Below are 12,083 nucleotides of genomic sequence, written 5' to 3'. Positions count from 1 at the left end.
AATGTTTCTGACAACCTCTTGTGACTACCAGCTCTTATGCTAGAAACAAATTACTGCTAAAACACATAGCAAGACAAAGCAAAGAGATGTGAACAATGCAAGGGACAACCTCTTGCTCTAATAAGAGATGAGTTGCTTAGGGATGGAGTGGAGAGTGGTGAACTAACCCTGTGCCACCCTATATTGTAACTTGACTGTGAGCATCTTCTGTTATTGAGTCATAAAGGCTGGGGAGGGAACTCACTCACTTAGGTGCCCACAGTCAGCTTTGCATTCCTTTAGGGCAGGAAGGTGGAAGAATGAGACCTCCCTTGGGGTGAGATAAAGGAGGAGGGAAATCCATGGATACACCAGATGCAAAGTAGGAGGACAAATATAAGTATGAAATAAGTGGGCAGAAAAATCACATATTATTTAACCTGTTGTGATGCTGCAATGCAAGGAGTGGTTTTAGGGTTTTTTATGTTGTCATGTCATATATTCAGGGAACCGTTCCTGAGGTTTTTATCACAAGAACTGCTTGGTCTGTCAAGATAGAGTCCATAAAACAATTTGAGGTTTTTTTCTGCCTAAAATGAAAATTTGCTAATATTGGCCATAAAAAATAAAAAGAATGTAGGTTTAGCAGATGAATGTTAAGCACTTTTGAAAATTAGTATAAAGTCTTTCAAAAAATTTTATTTTCTATTTTCTTGCAAAGATGCTGATAGATGTTTGGACACATTACATTGGACCTTTTTCGTTCAGCAAGCAACTAGAAGCAGTATTTGTTACAGTAATTGCATTTAAGTGGCACTTCAAACTTTGTAAACTCTGCATTCTCCTGTTACACCACTAGGTGTGAGTGTTGGAGCTCTTTCTGTTGTTGGTTTTGCAGTAATGCGTATAAAAGTTGCTATCGTGTGTCCTATTGAATTCCCAGTCACCCAAGCAATTCCCAACTGAACCGTGATGCAAATGGGAAATCACTAAGTGACTGCCCACTCTGACACAGCACCCATCTGCAGAGCAGAATACCCCAGCTGCACGTGGAACTCTGGCTCTTACATCCCTTTTGCCAGCTGTACGTGCATGTACCGGGGAGCAGGGGTCCCTGGTGCAGAGTTTTGTGTGACTTTTGCAGAGATGAGGAACCCAGAGTTGGAATTTGAAGGGAAAATGTCACTGGGAGACCTCAGAGGATTTCAGAAACTAATTGCGGGAGAATGGTGCAGAGAAGGGAGCCTAATCTGCTTGAATGGAAAAGATGGGCAATACCACATGTTTATCAGGAGAGAGGAAAGGTAGGGAGTGAAGGTCTGGGGACAAGAACTGGTGCAGCAGTGGGTCAGAGCAGGCCTACCAGACAGCAAATACTTATCCTCACTCTGAGCTCACTTTGCACAGGCACATTCGGTCATTGAGAGGAAAGATAGTAGCAGTTAATTTGACAGGACAAAGTCTGTCTCCCTGCTGTGTTTCTACTTCATTTTCTGTCTGTCTTACTCCCATTGCAGGCATTTCTGGAGGAGTTTTTTATCTTCCTACCATCTCCTCTCCAACTCTATCCACCTGAGTTTTCTTCCATCATTTTTCCTGGTTTACTTTATGTCCCTTTGTTACTTCTTAACTAAGCATTCCGCAGGGAATCTTCAAATTGATTACTGATTTCTGTATGGTGGGTTTTGTCTTTGTGAAGTAAATCACTACTAAACAAATAGTTATTTCTGTCTCTGGTATCTGTATCCACTAGTTGATAAACATCCACCAATAATATCTATAAATGTTTTCAATTCCTGTGTACAATTTTAGAAGCTTGGCTGAAATAGATTGAATAGAACATAAATTTGTAAACTCCTCAAAGGTAAACAAGTTTTGGAATTTGTGGTAAATCTTCAATTTGACTGTGGCTGTACGGATATGCTGAGATACTGACCTGTTTCAGACAAGCCAGAGGTAAAGAAGCCATACAAAATTACTGCAGACTTTTAATCATGTTAAAATGTAGGTAAAAGGAATATTGATCCCAACCTTAGCAAAAGTTGGTAGATTTTGAAAGAAAATTGGAGATATTTGGGGACTTCTTGCTCCTTTATTTTAACTCAGGAGCTAAGAGAGAGAATTCAGAATCAGGCCTATTTTACAAATACATTAAGTGTTGGAAAATGAAATTAATTACAGCATGTTGCAGTAGTGCGTTGAACAGTTGCATCTCACACAGCACTTAAGCAAGCAGGGATCCAAATTTTCTCCTGTGGCATCTAGGTACACTAGTAAAAAAAGAAGTATAGTATAATGTGCCTAAAGACGGTACCCCTTTTGAATCCTCAAGAAAAGTCCTAGGAAAGAATGGCCTTCACATGGATGCATAAGCTGTCAAAAATACTACTACAATTAAATACCAGTAATAGCAAATTTATTGCATAATTTAAGAAAATCTTGCGCAACTAAAAGATAAAAAGTAGGAATTAGCCTCCAAGCGGCAAAATATTTAAATATTTAAATGAAATTCCTTTACAGAAGAGAGAAACTGCTATTTATAACAAGAAGGCAAATCTCTATTGTGAGGTTAAGAACAGTAAAAAATAATGAGCGCATTTTACTTCATTTTCAAATGTCAGGTGTTAAATTGGAAAAATTTGCATGTGGCCAAATAAGCTGCGGTTTGGCCCCACTCTTTTGTGCCAATCAGGCATGCTGCCTGCCACGTGGGGAAAGGTGAATGAGTGGTGATGTTGTGCCCAGAAAGGGGATCTTCCTCTCTACTTGTGCTTTCAGGCAGTATTACTGGCTGAATTATAAAGCCTCTTTCTGATCCTGCAGGAGAGAGGGCTTTTGCACATCTTATTAAGGCATTACATAGTAGAGGTATGATATAGTCCCAGGCTGGTTTCTTCTATGGGAACGTTCCGAATGACATCTAATATTTAACCATAATTGAGACATTTAGAAGCAAACATGTTTAGACTAACTGATGTTTTAGAACAGCTACTTCCCCCATTTTCTAGCAGTGTATCACTTTTAACTCCATGTGGTTTAAAAATTAACATCAGATTTTTCTGTTTCATTTGGCTTTCTTAACCCATAGGTAAAACTCCTGGTCACAGATCCATCATGTTAAACTCTAAGGATGATGGCCACTTTTCACAGGAGCTCACATAATCCCAAAGTCACTCTTAAGCACTGGATTGAAAGGATCCCTACGCTTTATATTTGCCCATGTCACCATACAGCAATCTTTTGTAAACTTTCAATAAATTCACCAGAGTTCTGAGTTCAAGTAAATACTATCCTACCATGGAGATACAAAGTACAGAAATAGGAGGTGAATTCCAGCAACCCGAACATCAGGCTGAAATAATATGCCAAAATATGATACAATGTAGGTCAAAACATTATATATTTTCCTGTACATAATGAAAGCACTCACTAAACATAACATTTTTAGCATATGAATAGAAAATAAATTAATAGAGAAAACTTCTGTTTCAGGAAAGAATGAGCACAATGCGAGGAGATGGATATTTTTAGCTTGCCACTGTCCAAGTGGGAGGGGTTACTAACAAGAAAAACTGCATGTTAATAACTCAAAACATGGTCATTTGTATATATAATTATGGGATCAGAAATTCACAAATATATCTTTTGGCAGTACGGCAGACTTCATCCACCCACTTGCCTTGTGATGACTGAGAAAAAAAGACACAGTTTTCACGCTTCCCCCCATTTGGTTGGGCACTATCCCAATTGAAGTACTGTAGAGCCATGCCATTGACATCAACAAATTTGCCTTCATTTATCATGTCATTGACACCCAACCAAAACTCAGACACTCTAGGCATACTTTTCTTGCCATAATCTCGGAGACTTTGTGTTTCATCATTATTCCTTGGGATAGCCAGTGTCCCTCCCTTGGCTATGCAGTCTTCGTTGGCTTCATGGAAATGTTTGGTGCCTTCTGATATGAGGTAGCACTTCTTATGGGCCTTTGTCCCACGAAGACAGACTGTGAATAGATATTGGTTTGCATGTTCAGTAAAAGCTTGGGCTATAGGTTTGAATAATGTTTCCTAAAATAATTTTCTAAAGGTATGTTGGGAATTAAGCAGACAAGTCCCTCAGCAAGTGAAAGGCTCTTGACTCCACAGAGTGGGCCTGAACGTAGCAGTAAGATCAGACTTCCCTGCTATTCATCCTGTTCATTTCGGACCTTGTATGCAGCCAGCATATTAGTGTGCCTTTGGGAAGTCTGAACAGACTGCTCACAGGCACTCTGCAAAGCACCTTGGACTACAAGGGATGGCTAAAAGCAGAGCATGCTCCTATAGCTGCTCCAGAGAAGAGGCACTTAAGAGGAAGGACAGACATAGCTTAACACTATAAAGTGCTTTGGAAAATCTTTCCTGTGTTTATGCTGATAAACCTCAGGCATGATCTTGAGCCCCAGGTTCCCTCCAGCAATGTAATTCTGTCATGGATTTTTTTATTTTGCTGTTTCAGAACGCTAAAATATAATCCAGGCCTGTTGTCAGTGTATCTTATGTCTTCTTTTAGCAAATAGTCCTGCTTTCACATATTTTTACCTTATTTCATCAGTCTTAAAACTGATGGAATGGATGAGGTATGGATGTTTGTATTGTTGGCAGATGTAGGCTGGTCATCAGAAAAATCTATACTTGGCTTTACAGTGAAGAGACAGATCTAAAGGTCTTTTCATATTTATGATATTTAAGTGCCAAAGAAAAGTTTTATGCATTAACTAAGCCTAGTTCCTAGCAAAAAAAGGCAGGACAGAAAAGTGCTTTTTTAAATGTGTCCTGCTCCCCAGAAAAATATTGATTTGAAATTCATAATGCAAATCTCCGACTGGATGATTGATAAAAGTATATTTCCACCTGCAGAAGAGTACACATTCACCTCTTTAGTTCTTGATTTCTGGTCTTTCCAGCAAAGTCTATCCCTTCAAACTCTAAATTCAAATGAGGTAAAGTGACTTAAATCTATAAACACTTTTAAAAAGTGTACACTTATTCCTGAGCTTGCATGACAATCTGAACCAAATACTCTAAACATTTACTTTTATAAATCTGTTTGCTTTTAGTTCTACTGGAACATATCAGGGAAGTCTTGATGTAAAGTCCAAATGTACTAGAACATTAATTTGGCATATGCTCTGTAACTGGAATTGCCTTGCAGAACCCCTGTCACAGTTCTTCCAGCCCAAGGTCTGTGTGGGCAGGCTTGCAGGAGTGAATCCTTGAACTTTGCTTTCCAGCTGTCCTAATGCCGATATGTGAAAAACTGATTCTCCCAAGAAAAATACTTACAAGAAGAGAATCCTTCTCGAAGGAGTGTTTCTTCTGAGCTGAGAAAGGTAGCAAAGGCCTTGAATAAACTCCTGTAACAATTATTTTTAGAATCCTGCATGTGACTACTTCCAGATTATTTCATTTATTGCTTAAACTCATCTTGTACTTATATTAGAAATATGTCGTGAAACAATATGAACATCTTCTGTCCTGATGTTTTCTATAATCTGTTTCTAATTCCTGTCATCTGTTCTTGTAAAAAAGTAATTACGTATCTGATCAACAGGATATGGAAATCCACTTTGGACCATATCCTGTACGTCTCAGTTTTTTAGTATTTCCAGTTGTATTCATTGCATTCCTTAGCTGCATTTTCAGGGTCATCCTTTTATATTAGGGCTTAGCCTTCAAATTTTATCCTTTCCAACTGCTAATGGCCAAAGAAAAATAATGAACATATTTGCTAAATGTTGAATTCTTTAACAAATTTATATTCATGGGAAAGATCAGAGAGACCTTATCTACTTCAACAATGCTGTTGTAATGATGGAGACTGGCCCTCTTTAGGGAGAAAGTATGTGCTGCTAAATGGCGTGTGGCAACATTTCACGGTATGTAGAAAGGAGACCTAGGAAATTCAAGCAAAAGAAAAAATCAGATTGTAATGTGTGTCTTGAAAATGTCCATAAGCTAAAAAAGCAGCTCCTTTTTCAAGTATCATAAGGCCATTAATAAATGCAGTCAGAGCTAGAGGGGTGATAGATCTCTTTTTGCCAAATTTGGAATCCAGTTGAACAGTGTGGGTTCTGAATTTAGAATATAGCTCAAAATAAGTGTTGAGGATAGAAAATCTCCTGTCTCTGGTTTCGTTTCTAAGCCACTGCGTGCTTACTCTCAAGCTCCTTCTGGAAGCAATACAAGAATTACTTTTAAACAAGAGTCACTTGTCTAGCACAGGCTCCCTCTTTTAAGAAACTTCTAAAGTCGTCTTATAAGAAATTTAAAAGAAAAATATTTTGTAAAGCTCAAAAAGCTCTAAGTACCCAAGACGTAAAACAGGACAACCCAGATATTACCATCCCTAAGGAAAATATGTTCTGTTTCATGTGAATGATGTCATTTCCTCTCCAGTGTCCTCTTGTACGTGTTTAAATGCCAAGTTTTGTGTCAACAACTGTGAAAAAGCACAACTGTCTAGTAGGTGCATGTGTATTTACCCGTCTTATTTTGTCTGGAAATTTCCATCTGGCTATTTAAATACTTAAAGGATTTTGCACATTGATATGGGATATTTCTGAACCCACAGTGGGTATTACTTTGAAGTTTTATGGCAACATTCATATTTGAATGTCACAAACTGCACACTTTAAAAAGGCTCAGTCTTTTTAACTTCTTTTTGGGGGTATTCTCAGCCTTTTCCATGAATATTTTTGCCTTGATAGTTAGCCCATGTTCGTATCAAAACTGGGGACCTAACTCATTGACCGTCTAAACTCTAAAACCCAGCAACCCTCATTGTGTTGCCTTTGTCTGATTATACCTAAAATAACAGCTTGGGGTTGTGCATAGCAAAGACTAAAGTAGTTCTTGCTCCAGGTTAATTCTTGCTCTTAGTGAAGAATCGTCACTTGCATGCCGTTAGTTCAGACTTGATTTTACTTGAATGCTTCCTTCAACATTTGTCTTGCCATTACAGCTATGGCATACCATGCTCTTAAGGAGTCGTATTTCTCAGTCACAAATCCCCATTAAAGAGAAGGATGGAAGGAGAGAGGAAAGGCAGTGATACCTTTTGGAAGCCATTGACCAGTGTAAGCTGCTTTACCTGTCTGAAGTGCTTGCATTTCTTTCAGAGCATTTACTTCTCGCCACAATTTGTCAATCTGGGTCTTTAGGTCATCTTTTTCTGAAATAAAAGAAATATAGAGAAATGAACAGATATGCATGCAAAAAAAAAAAAGTAAAAATTGTTAAAAGCTGTTTCAGAATATCAAGGGTTTCTGCGTTGCTGAGATATGTTTTGATTTCTTTTAAAGAATTTTCTTTAATGAAAGGATTCTTGTAGGGTTCCTATAAAAAACACCCACCTTTACCTTTCACCCTCATAGTTTAAAACTCATTTTCATTTGGACTGTATCCTAGTAACTGAAAACCATGGATTGTTGCTGCTAATCGTTATTTAGCATGCCAGTATCTAATTTACAGCAAAATTTGCCTATTTACTTTTGAATCTGTACAGCATGATGTGTATATATGACATACAAATAATAGCAGGACACAAGTTGTGTTTCACACAACTCTTGTTTGAACACAGTGAGGAACAACTATTATAATGCAACTTCACAGTGTGAATGTATGCAGACAAGCTTGCTGAGCTGCAATTTCCTCTCCCCAGGAGGAGCCTTCCTCTCCCTGTCAGTACAGAGAGGGCCTGGTGACTTGAGTCACTCAAATTCAGTCTGAATCACCATTTTGTAGCACTTACAAAAGCACCGAGAAAATGGTGGGACAAGAAAAGAAGCTAATTTGCACATAACTCCATTTTCATGTCCTCTTTTCCATTCTTTTTTCTTAATCATTATAATATTCCACCACCATCAAAAAACTAGCAGTCATGTTTCCATTGCACAAGATGACAACTTGATTGGAGCAATAACCAGACCTTCCAGAAGCCACAGTAATGAACATGAGGAATAAATAAGCTCTTTCACACGTAGCAGAACTAACAAAACCACAGTTTCTACAGATCTGTATTACATGACCTAATCCTCCAGCTGCACCCCAGAAAGCTCATCTTTTCTCCATATTCTCTACTGCCTGTGGGGATAACCCCAGCTGTCCTTCGTGACTCCCTGGTTCCCCAAGGCAGGACTCCCAGATCCTCAGTCCATGCTCCTCCCTGCGATTCCCAGTTCACAGTAGCTTCTCCATGTCCCCTGTCTGCTTCAAAAGAGGCAAAAAGCAGAACAAGCTGAGCTCTTGGTGCAACCTTTTCATAGTGGGACACTAATGTAGATCTTTTTTTTTTTTTCTTTTTTCCTTCTTCTTCTTCTTCTTCTTCTTTTTTTTTTCCCACCTTCATTCTGAATTTCATAAAATATTGGAAAACTTATCCTCAGGAGCTCCATTCTTTGTTTCAAGTTCAAAAGTAGTGGAAGGTTGACAGACAAATGTGCTGGCAAAACAAATGTATAAGCAGTCTGTTCTTAGGACACCAAACTAAAAACTAGAGAGATTCAAAAGGAGAAGGAAGTATATATAACTACAGCTCCAGAGCAGTGTAATCATATTGTATAATGGCTTTATCAAAGCTGTGGTTTTTTCATTGACTAGGAGTTTAAATATTTGCCATTAGTGTAACCTCCATCATACCCTCTTTTATGAGAAATAAGTCTTTAAATTAAATACACGGACATTTCCAAACAACATTCAGCATTTTTTTATTTGCTCTGTAAGCTTTGCTCTGGGAATTTATGCTTTATCTTTTCCTGCTAATTCTTTTTCATTAGTTTGACTTGCCATTTCACAGTACTTGTCACACAGGTAAAGTAATATTCCACAAATATTAGACAGACATTTTGTTAAAATTAGGAAATGGTACAAAAATCTGAACAATAACCCTTGGAGACTGAATATTTTATTCTGCTCTTTTCCACCATATGTACATGAATTTCCATTCCTCTGATCTTAGTCAATATAACTACTTAACTAAGAATGATCAGCCAGAGTCCTCTCCCAGCTGTACTTCTAAGTCCTAAATAATGTCGACAGAGATGAATAGGCGTAACAAAGCAATGTATTTACAACTGTTATACAGCTCTATTTCCATAACTCATTCTGCCACCTTATTTTTAGCTTTGCTAACTCACATAAAAATATTTTAAAGACAGACATAACATAGACTCAACTGTCCTTTGTTAATAAGCATTTGTATAATGTTAGTTTCTGTTTTCATGCACTGTTATTTAAGTACATAGTAAACTTGCATAGTCTATAAGCTTCTCTCCCTCCTCCCAGTTAAAACCCAGTACCTTTCACTCTACGTTTGCTGTGCTTCCTGGCTTTGAATTTGGAAGCCTGGCTGATGGTCTGATCCAGCAGTAGTATACTTATGAGTAGGAAAATCCAAAGTCCAGTTTGTGCCATATCTCTTCCAAAGAACTTAACAAGAAGCTTCAAGAGATTCTCTTTAGCAGCTCTGAGAGCAAGTCACATAGACACATCTCAGTAGGGACTGACTGAGGTCAGTTTTATAAAAGTGTAGTGATAGGGTTGGCTGTACTCCTTGCTTACGAAATGTGTTTAATATTTGAGCTGGCTGTAGCATAAGGCACCCCCTTGTTCTCACATCTCATCTGAAATTCCTATTTCTGTTTTGAGTTCAGCTGGGACAGGTTGCTTTTACAGAGGCCGTACTAGCACTGAACAGCGCACTGATTGCCACTAATGAGCGCCATATCTCCTGCTTTAACTTTGAAGTCAAAATGTATGGAAAAGCAGATGGATGCTCAAAAACACCTTGTGCGATGTCAGCCTCAAGGAGGGGTAGCCAAAAGATTTCTACAAATATAACAGGCTCACCCAGCACAGCTCTGACCCAAGCTGGCTAAGTCATGACAATGGTCATGATCTTATTTACATTGAAACAAAAAAAGAATTTACTCACTCCCGAGTAAATGCAAACATTGCAGCTACATACACACACACACATATATATACACTAAGATCATGTCATGTGAGGAGTGCATTTATTAATTTATGAAGAGTTAATAAATACCTAATAGATATGACTGCATTTCTGATTAAGAACAGTGTGTGCTATCAGCAGGGTCTAGTCAGGGGAACAAAAGATATCGATACTCTTCCAAAGGTTCCAAGTCCTGACCATATGGCCAGAGGAAAAGATGCTGCTCTCAGAAGAGCACAAGATGCTCAAAGCAGGGCAGTGTCTCTCTGGACCCTGGAGAGCCCTCTGCATTTGGATCTCTTTCATTCGCCTTGGGCACTCGTCCACTGGGATTGCTATAAGTAGCAGAACCTCTCACTGATTTTGGTGGACAATAATGTGACCATCCATCACACTCTTTTCTTCCTCAGTGCTATTACAGAGCATAGCACACCAGAAATGGTTATTACAGGGTCCCATCCACCCAGGACTGTCTAACAAATCACTCACACAGCTGCACATTTCAGTATGCAGTTAAATGTGGAAAAGGCTGTCATTCCAATTAGCACACCAGAAACTGAAATGTGAGCTGTCAGAGGAAAACAAGGAGCTTTGCAAGGTTCTAGTTCAAGATCTAACCTGTCATTTAGAACTAACCGTAAGGTCAGGATTGATCCATATTTTATCCCAATAATATTGGGGCATCAATATAAGTTAATTAAGGGCAGACAGCTGAATCAATAACTGCCTCCAGTTAGTTTTTTCACTTGCTCCCTTCTCAGAGATTGTGGAATTGCACATGAAGCTGATCCTGAACCACTGCAGCTTGTAGCCTGACATATTAAACTAGTGCTAATTTTGGGTTACCTCAGTGAGGGAGCTATAAACCCCTGAAGCTGTTACATGTGGAGCTTAGCTGTCCCATAGGCTCTGAGAGAGGCAGGACCAGAACTGGGGTCAGCAAGCATTTTTGTGTGTGTGTGCTCAAGGACTCGGTACCAGAATGTATTTGTTCCTGCTCTTAGGAACTTGAGTTTTCTAATACAGGCTTTCTTTTCTTTCTGTGAAAAGAATCTGACGGAAAAAGATTTGTACTCTACTGAGGCAAGCACACAACTCACTAGAAATGGAGGTATAAAGAAATCACAGATTTGGTATTCTGAGCGTTCTTGGCCAAGATCCTGAGTAAAAACCCGTGCTTTTTGGAATATGCCATGTTATGTCCTTCTAAGAACAGACTGACACTCCGTTTCAAAAGCTTCATCCCCCTTGTTCAGTAGTCTCTTTGAGCATTTTACGAGTCTGCAAGTAGCTCGGCTGGACTTCACTGCTAAAACCTGAATCACAAAGCTGTCCTTGCAGCTGCTGTGAGAGACCACAAAGGTGTAGGGGCTTGTTTGTCTAGAATTTGTCTAGAGTACCTGAGAAATAGGTTTCACACTTATGACTAATCTATAGCAACTGAGGAAGCAAGTTGAACTTCTTGTATACAGTGTGTGGGCAGGAGAGTCAGAAAAGTCAAAATTGTTGCTGAGAAGACGTAAACTCCCAGTGCTACCGTTAGGAAGCAGGAAATCGAACCACATAGGAGGCCTAGAACCTCACTGAAGTGGGTACCTGGTCTATGTATGGTCTTGAAACTAGCATTACAATGTCATTTAGAGTTGTAATTTTTCTTTTACTAGCATAGTTATAGTAATATAACTAGCATAGTGATAATACAGCCCTATACACTTATGTATAGGTGTAATTTTTCCTGGGACAAATTATTCCTCTTTCCATATCAGTGTGCTATACAAGTATAAATAGCCTCATACCTTTATAGCTGCATCTAGAATAGGATGGGATTGTGCATTTTATTTACACCAGTATAGCAGAACTGCGTACAGACAAACTCGTAGTTTCTCTTGAAGTGCTTAGTTCACTTCAAAGCACTCTTCAAGCGCTTTGTTTGATAAGAAACATCTTGCAAAAGCCATAGCTGCTGTACTGCACAGGCACCTGGTTTTATGGCTCTCATCTCCCCACCTCATTCCATTTGCTTTCAGACAACTGAACCATTCAGAGCATAAGTATCCTTTGGTAAAAGGTTTATTTCAGTTTCTCCACAGAGGCTTTTCAAGGTAAAA

General features: G+C 38.8%; 1 protein-coding gene across 1 annotated transcript; it reads right to left on the bottom strand.

The window, feature by feature from the left end:
* Positions 1–3,288: 3,288 nt before the first annotated feature.
* CLEC3A (C-type lectin domain family 3, member A) lies at positions 3,289–9,495 on the bottom strand. The gene is made up of 3 exons (XM_009573162.1): positions 9,320–9,495; positions 7,114–7,194; positions 3,289–3,985 (listed from the first exon to the last, which is right to left on the bottom strand). The coding sequence occupies exons 1-3, from the start codon at positions 9,432–9,434 to the stop codon at positions 3,594–3,596; spliced, it is 588 nt and encodes a 195-aa protein (XP_009571457.1). The 5' UTR covers positions 9,435–9,495; the 3' UTR covers positions 3,289–3,593.
* Positions 9,496–12,083: the final 2,588 nt, after the last annotated feature.

The sequence above is a fragment of the Fulmarus glacialis genome, unplaced genomic scaffold, assembly GCF_000690835.1.
Source record: "Fulmarus glacialis isolate BGI_N327 unplaced genomic scaffold, ASM69083v1 scaffold38472, whole genome shotgun sequence".
NCBI lineage: Eukaryota > Metazoa > Chordata > Aves > Procellariiformes > Procellariidae > Fulmarus > Fulmarus glacialis.
The sequence above is the reverse complement of the archived record's forward strand: the minus strand, read 5'-3'. Positions and strand labels throughout refer to the sequence as shown.

Excerpts from the sequence above, each read along its gene's own strand:
- CLEC3A (XM_009573162.1), bottom strand. The coding sequence starts at position 9,434 with ATGGCACAAACTGGACTTTGGATTTTCCTACTCATAAGTATACTACTG. Across the intron at positions 7,195-9,319 it reads CAGCAAACGTAGAGTGAAAG|AAAAAGATGACCTAAAGACC; the intron begins GTACTGGGTTTT and ends CTTTTATTTCAG. Across the intron at positions 3,986-7,113 it reads AATGCAAGCACTTCAGACAG|TCTGTCTTCGTGGGACAAAG; the intron begins GTAAAGCAGCTT and ends ATCTATTCACAG.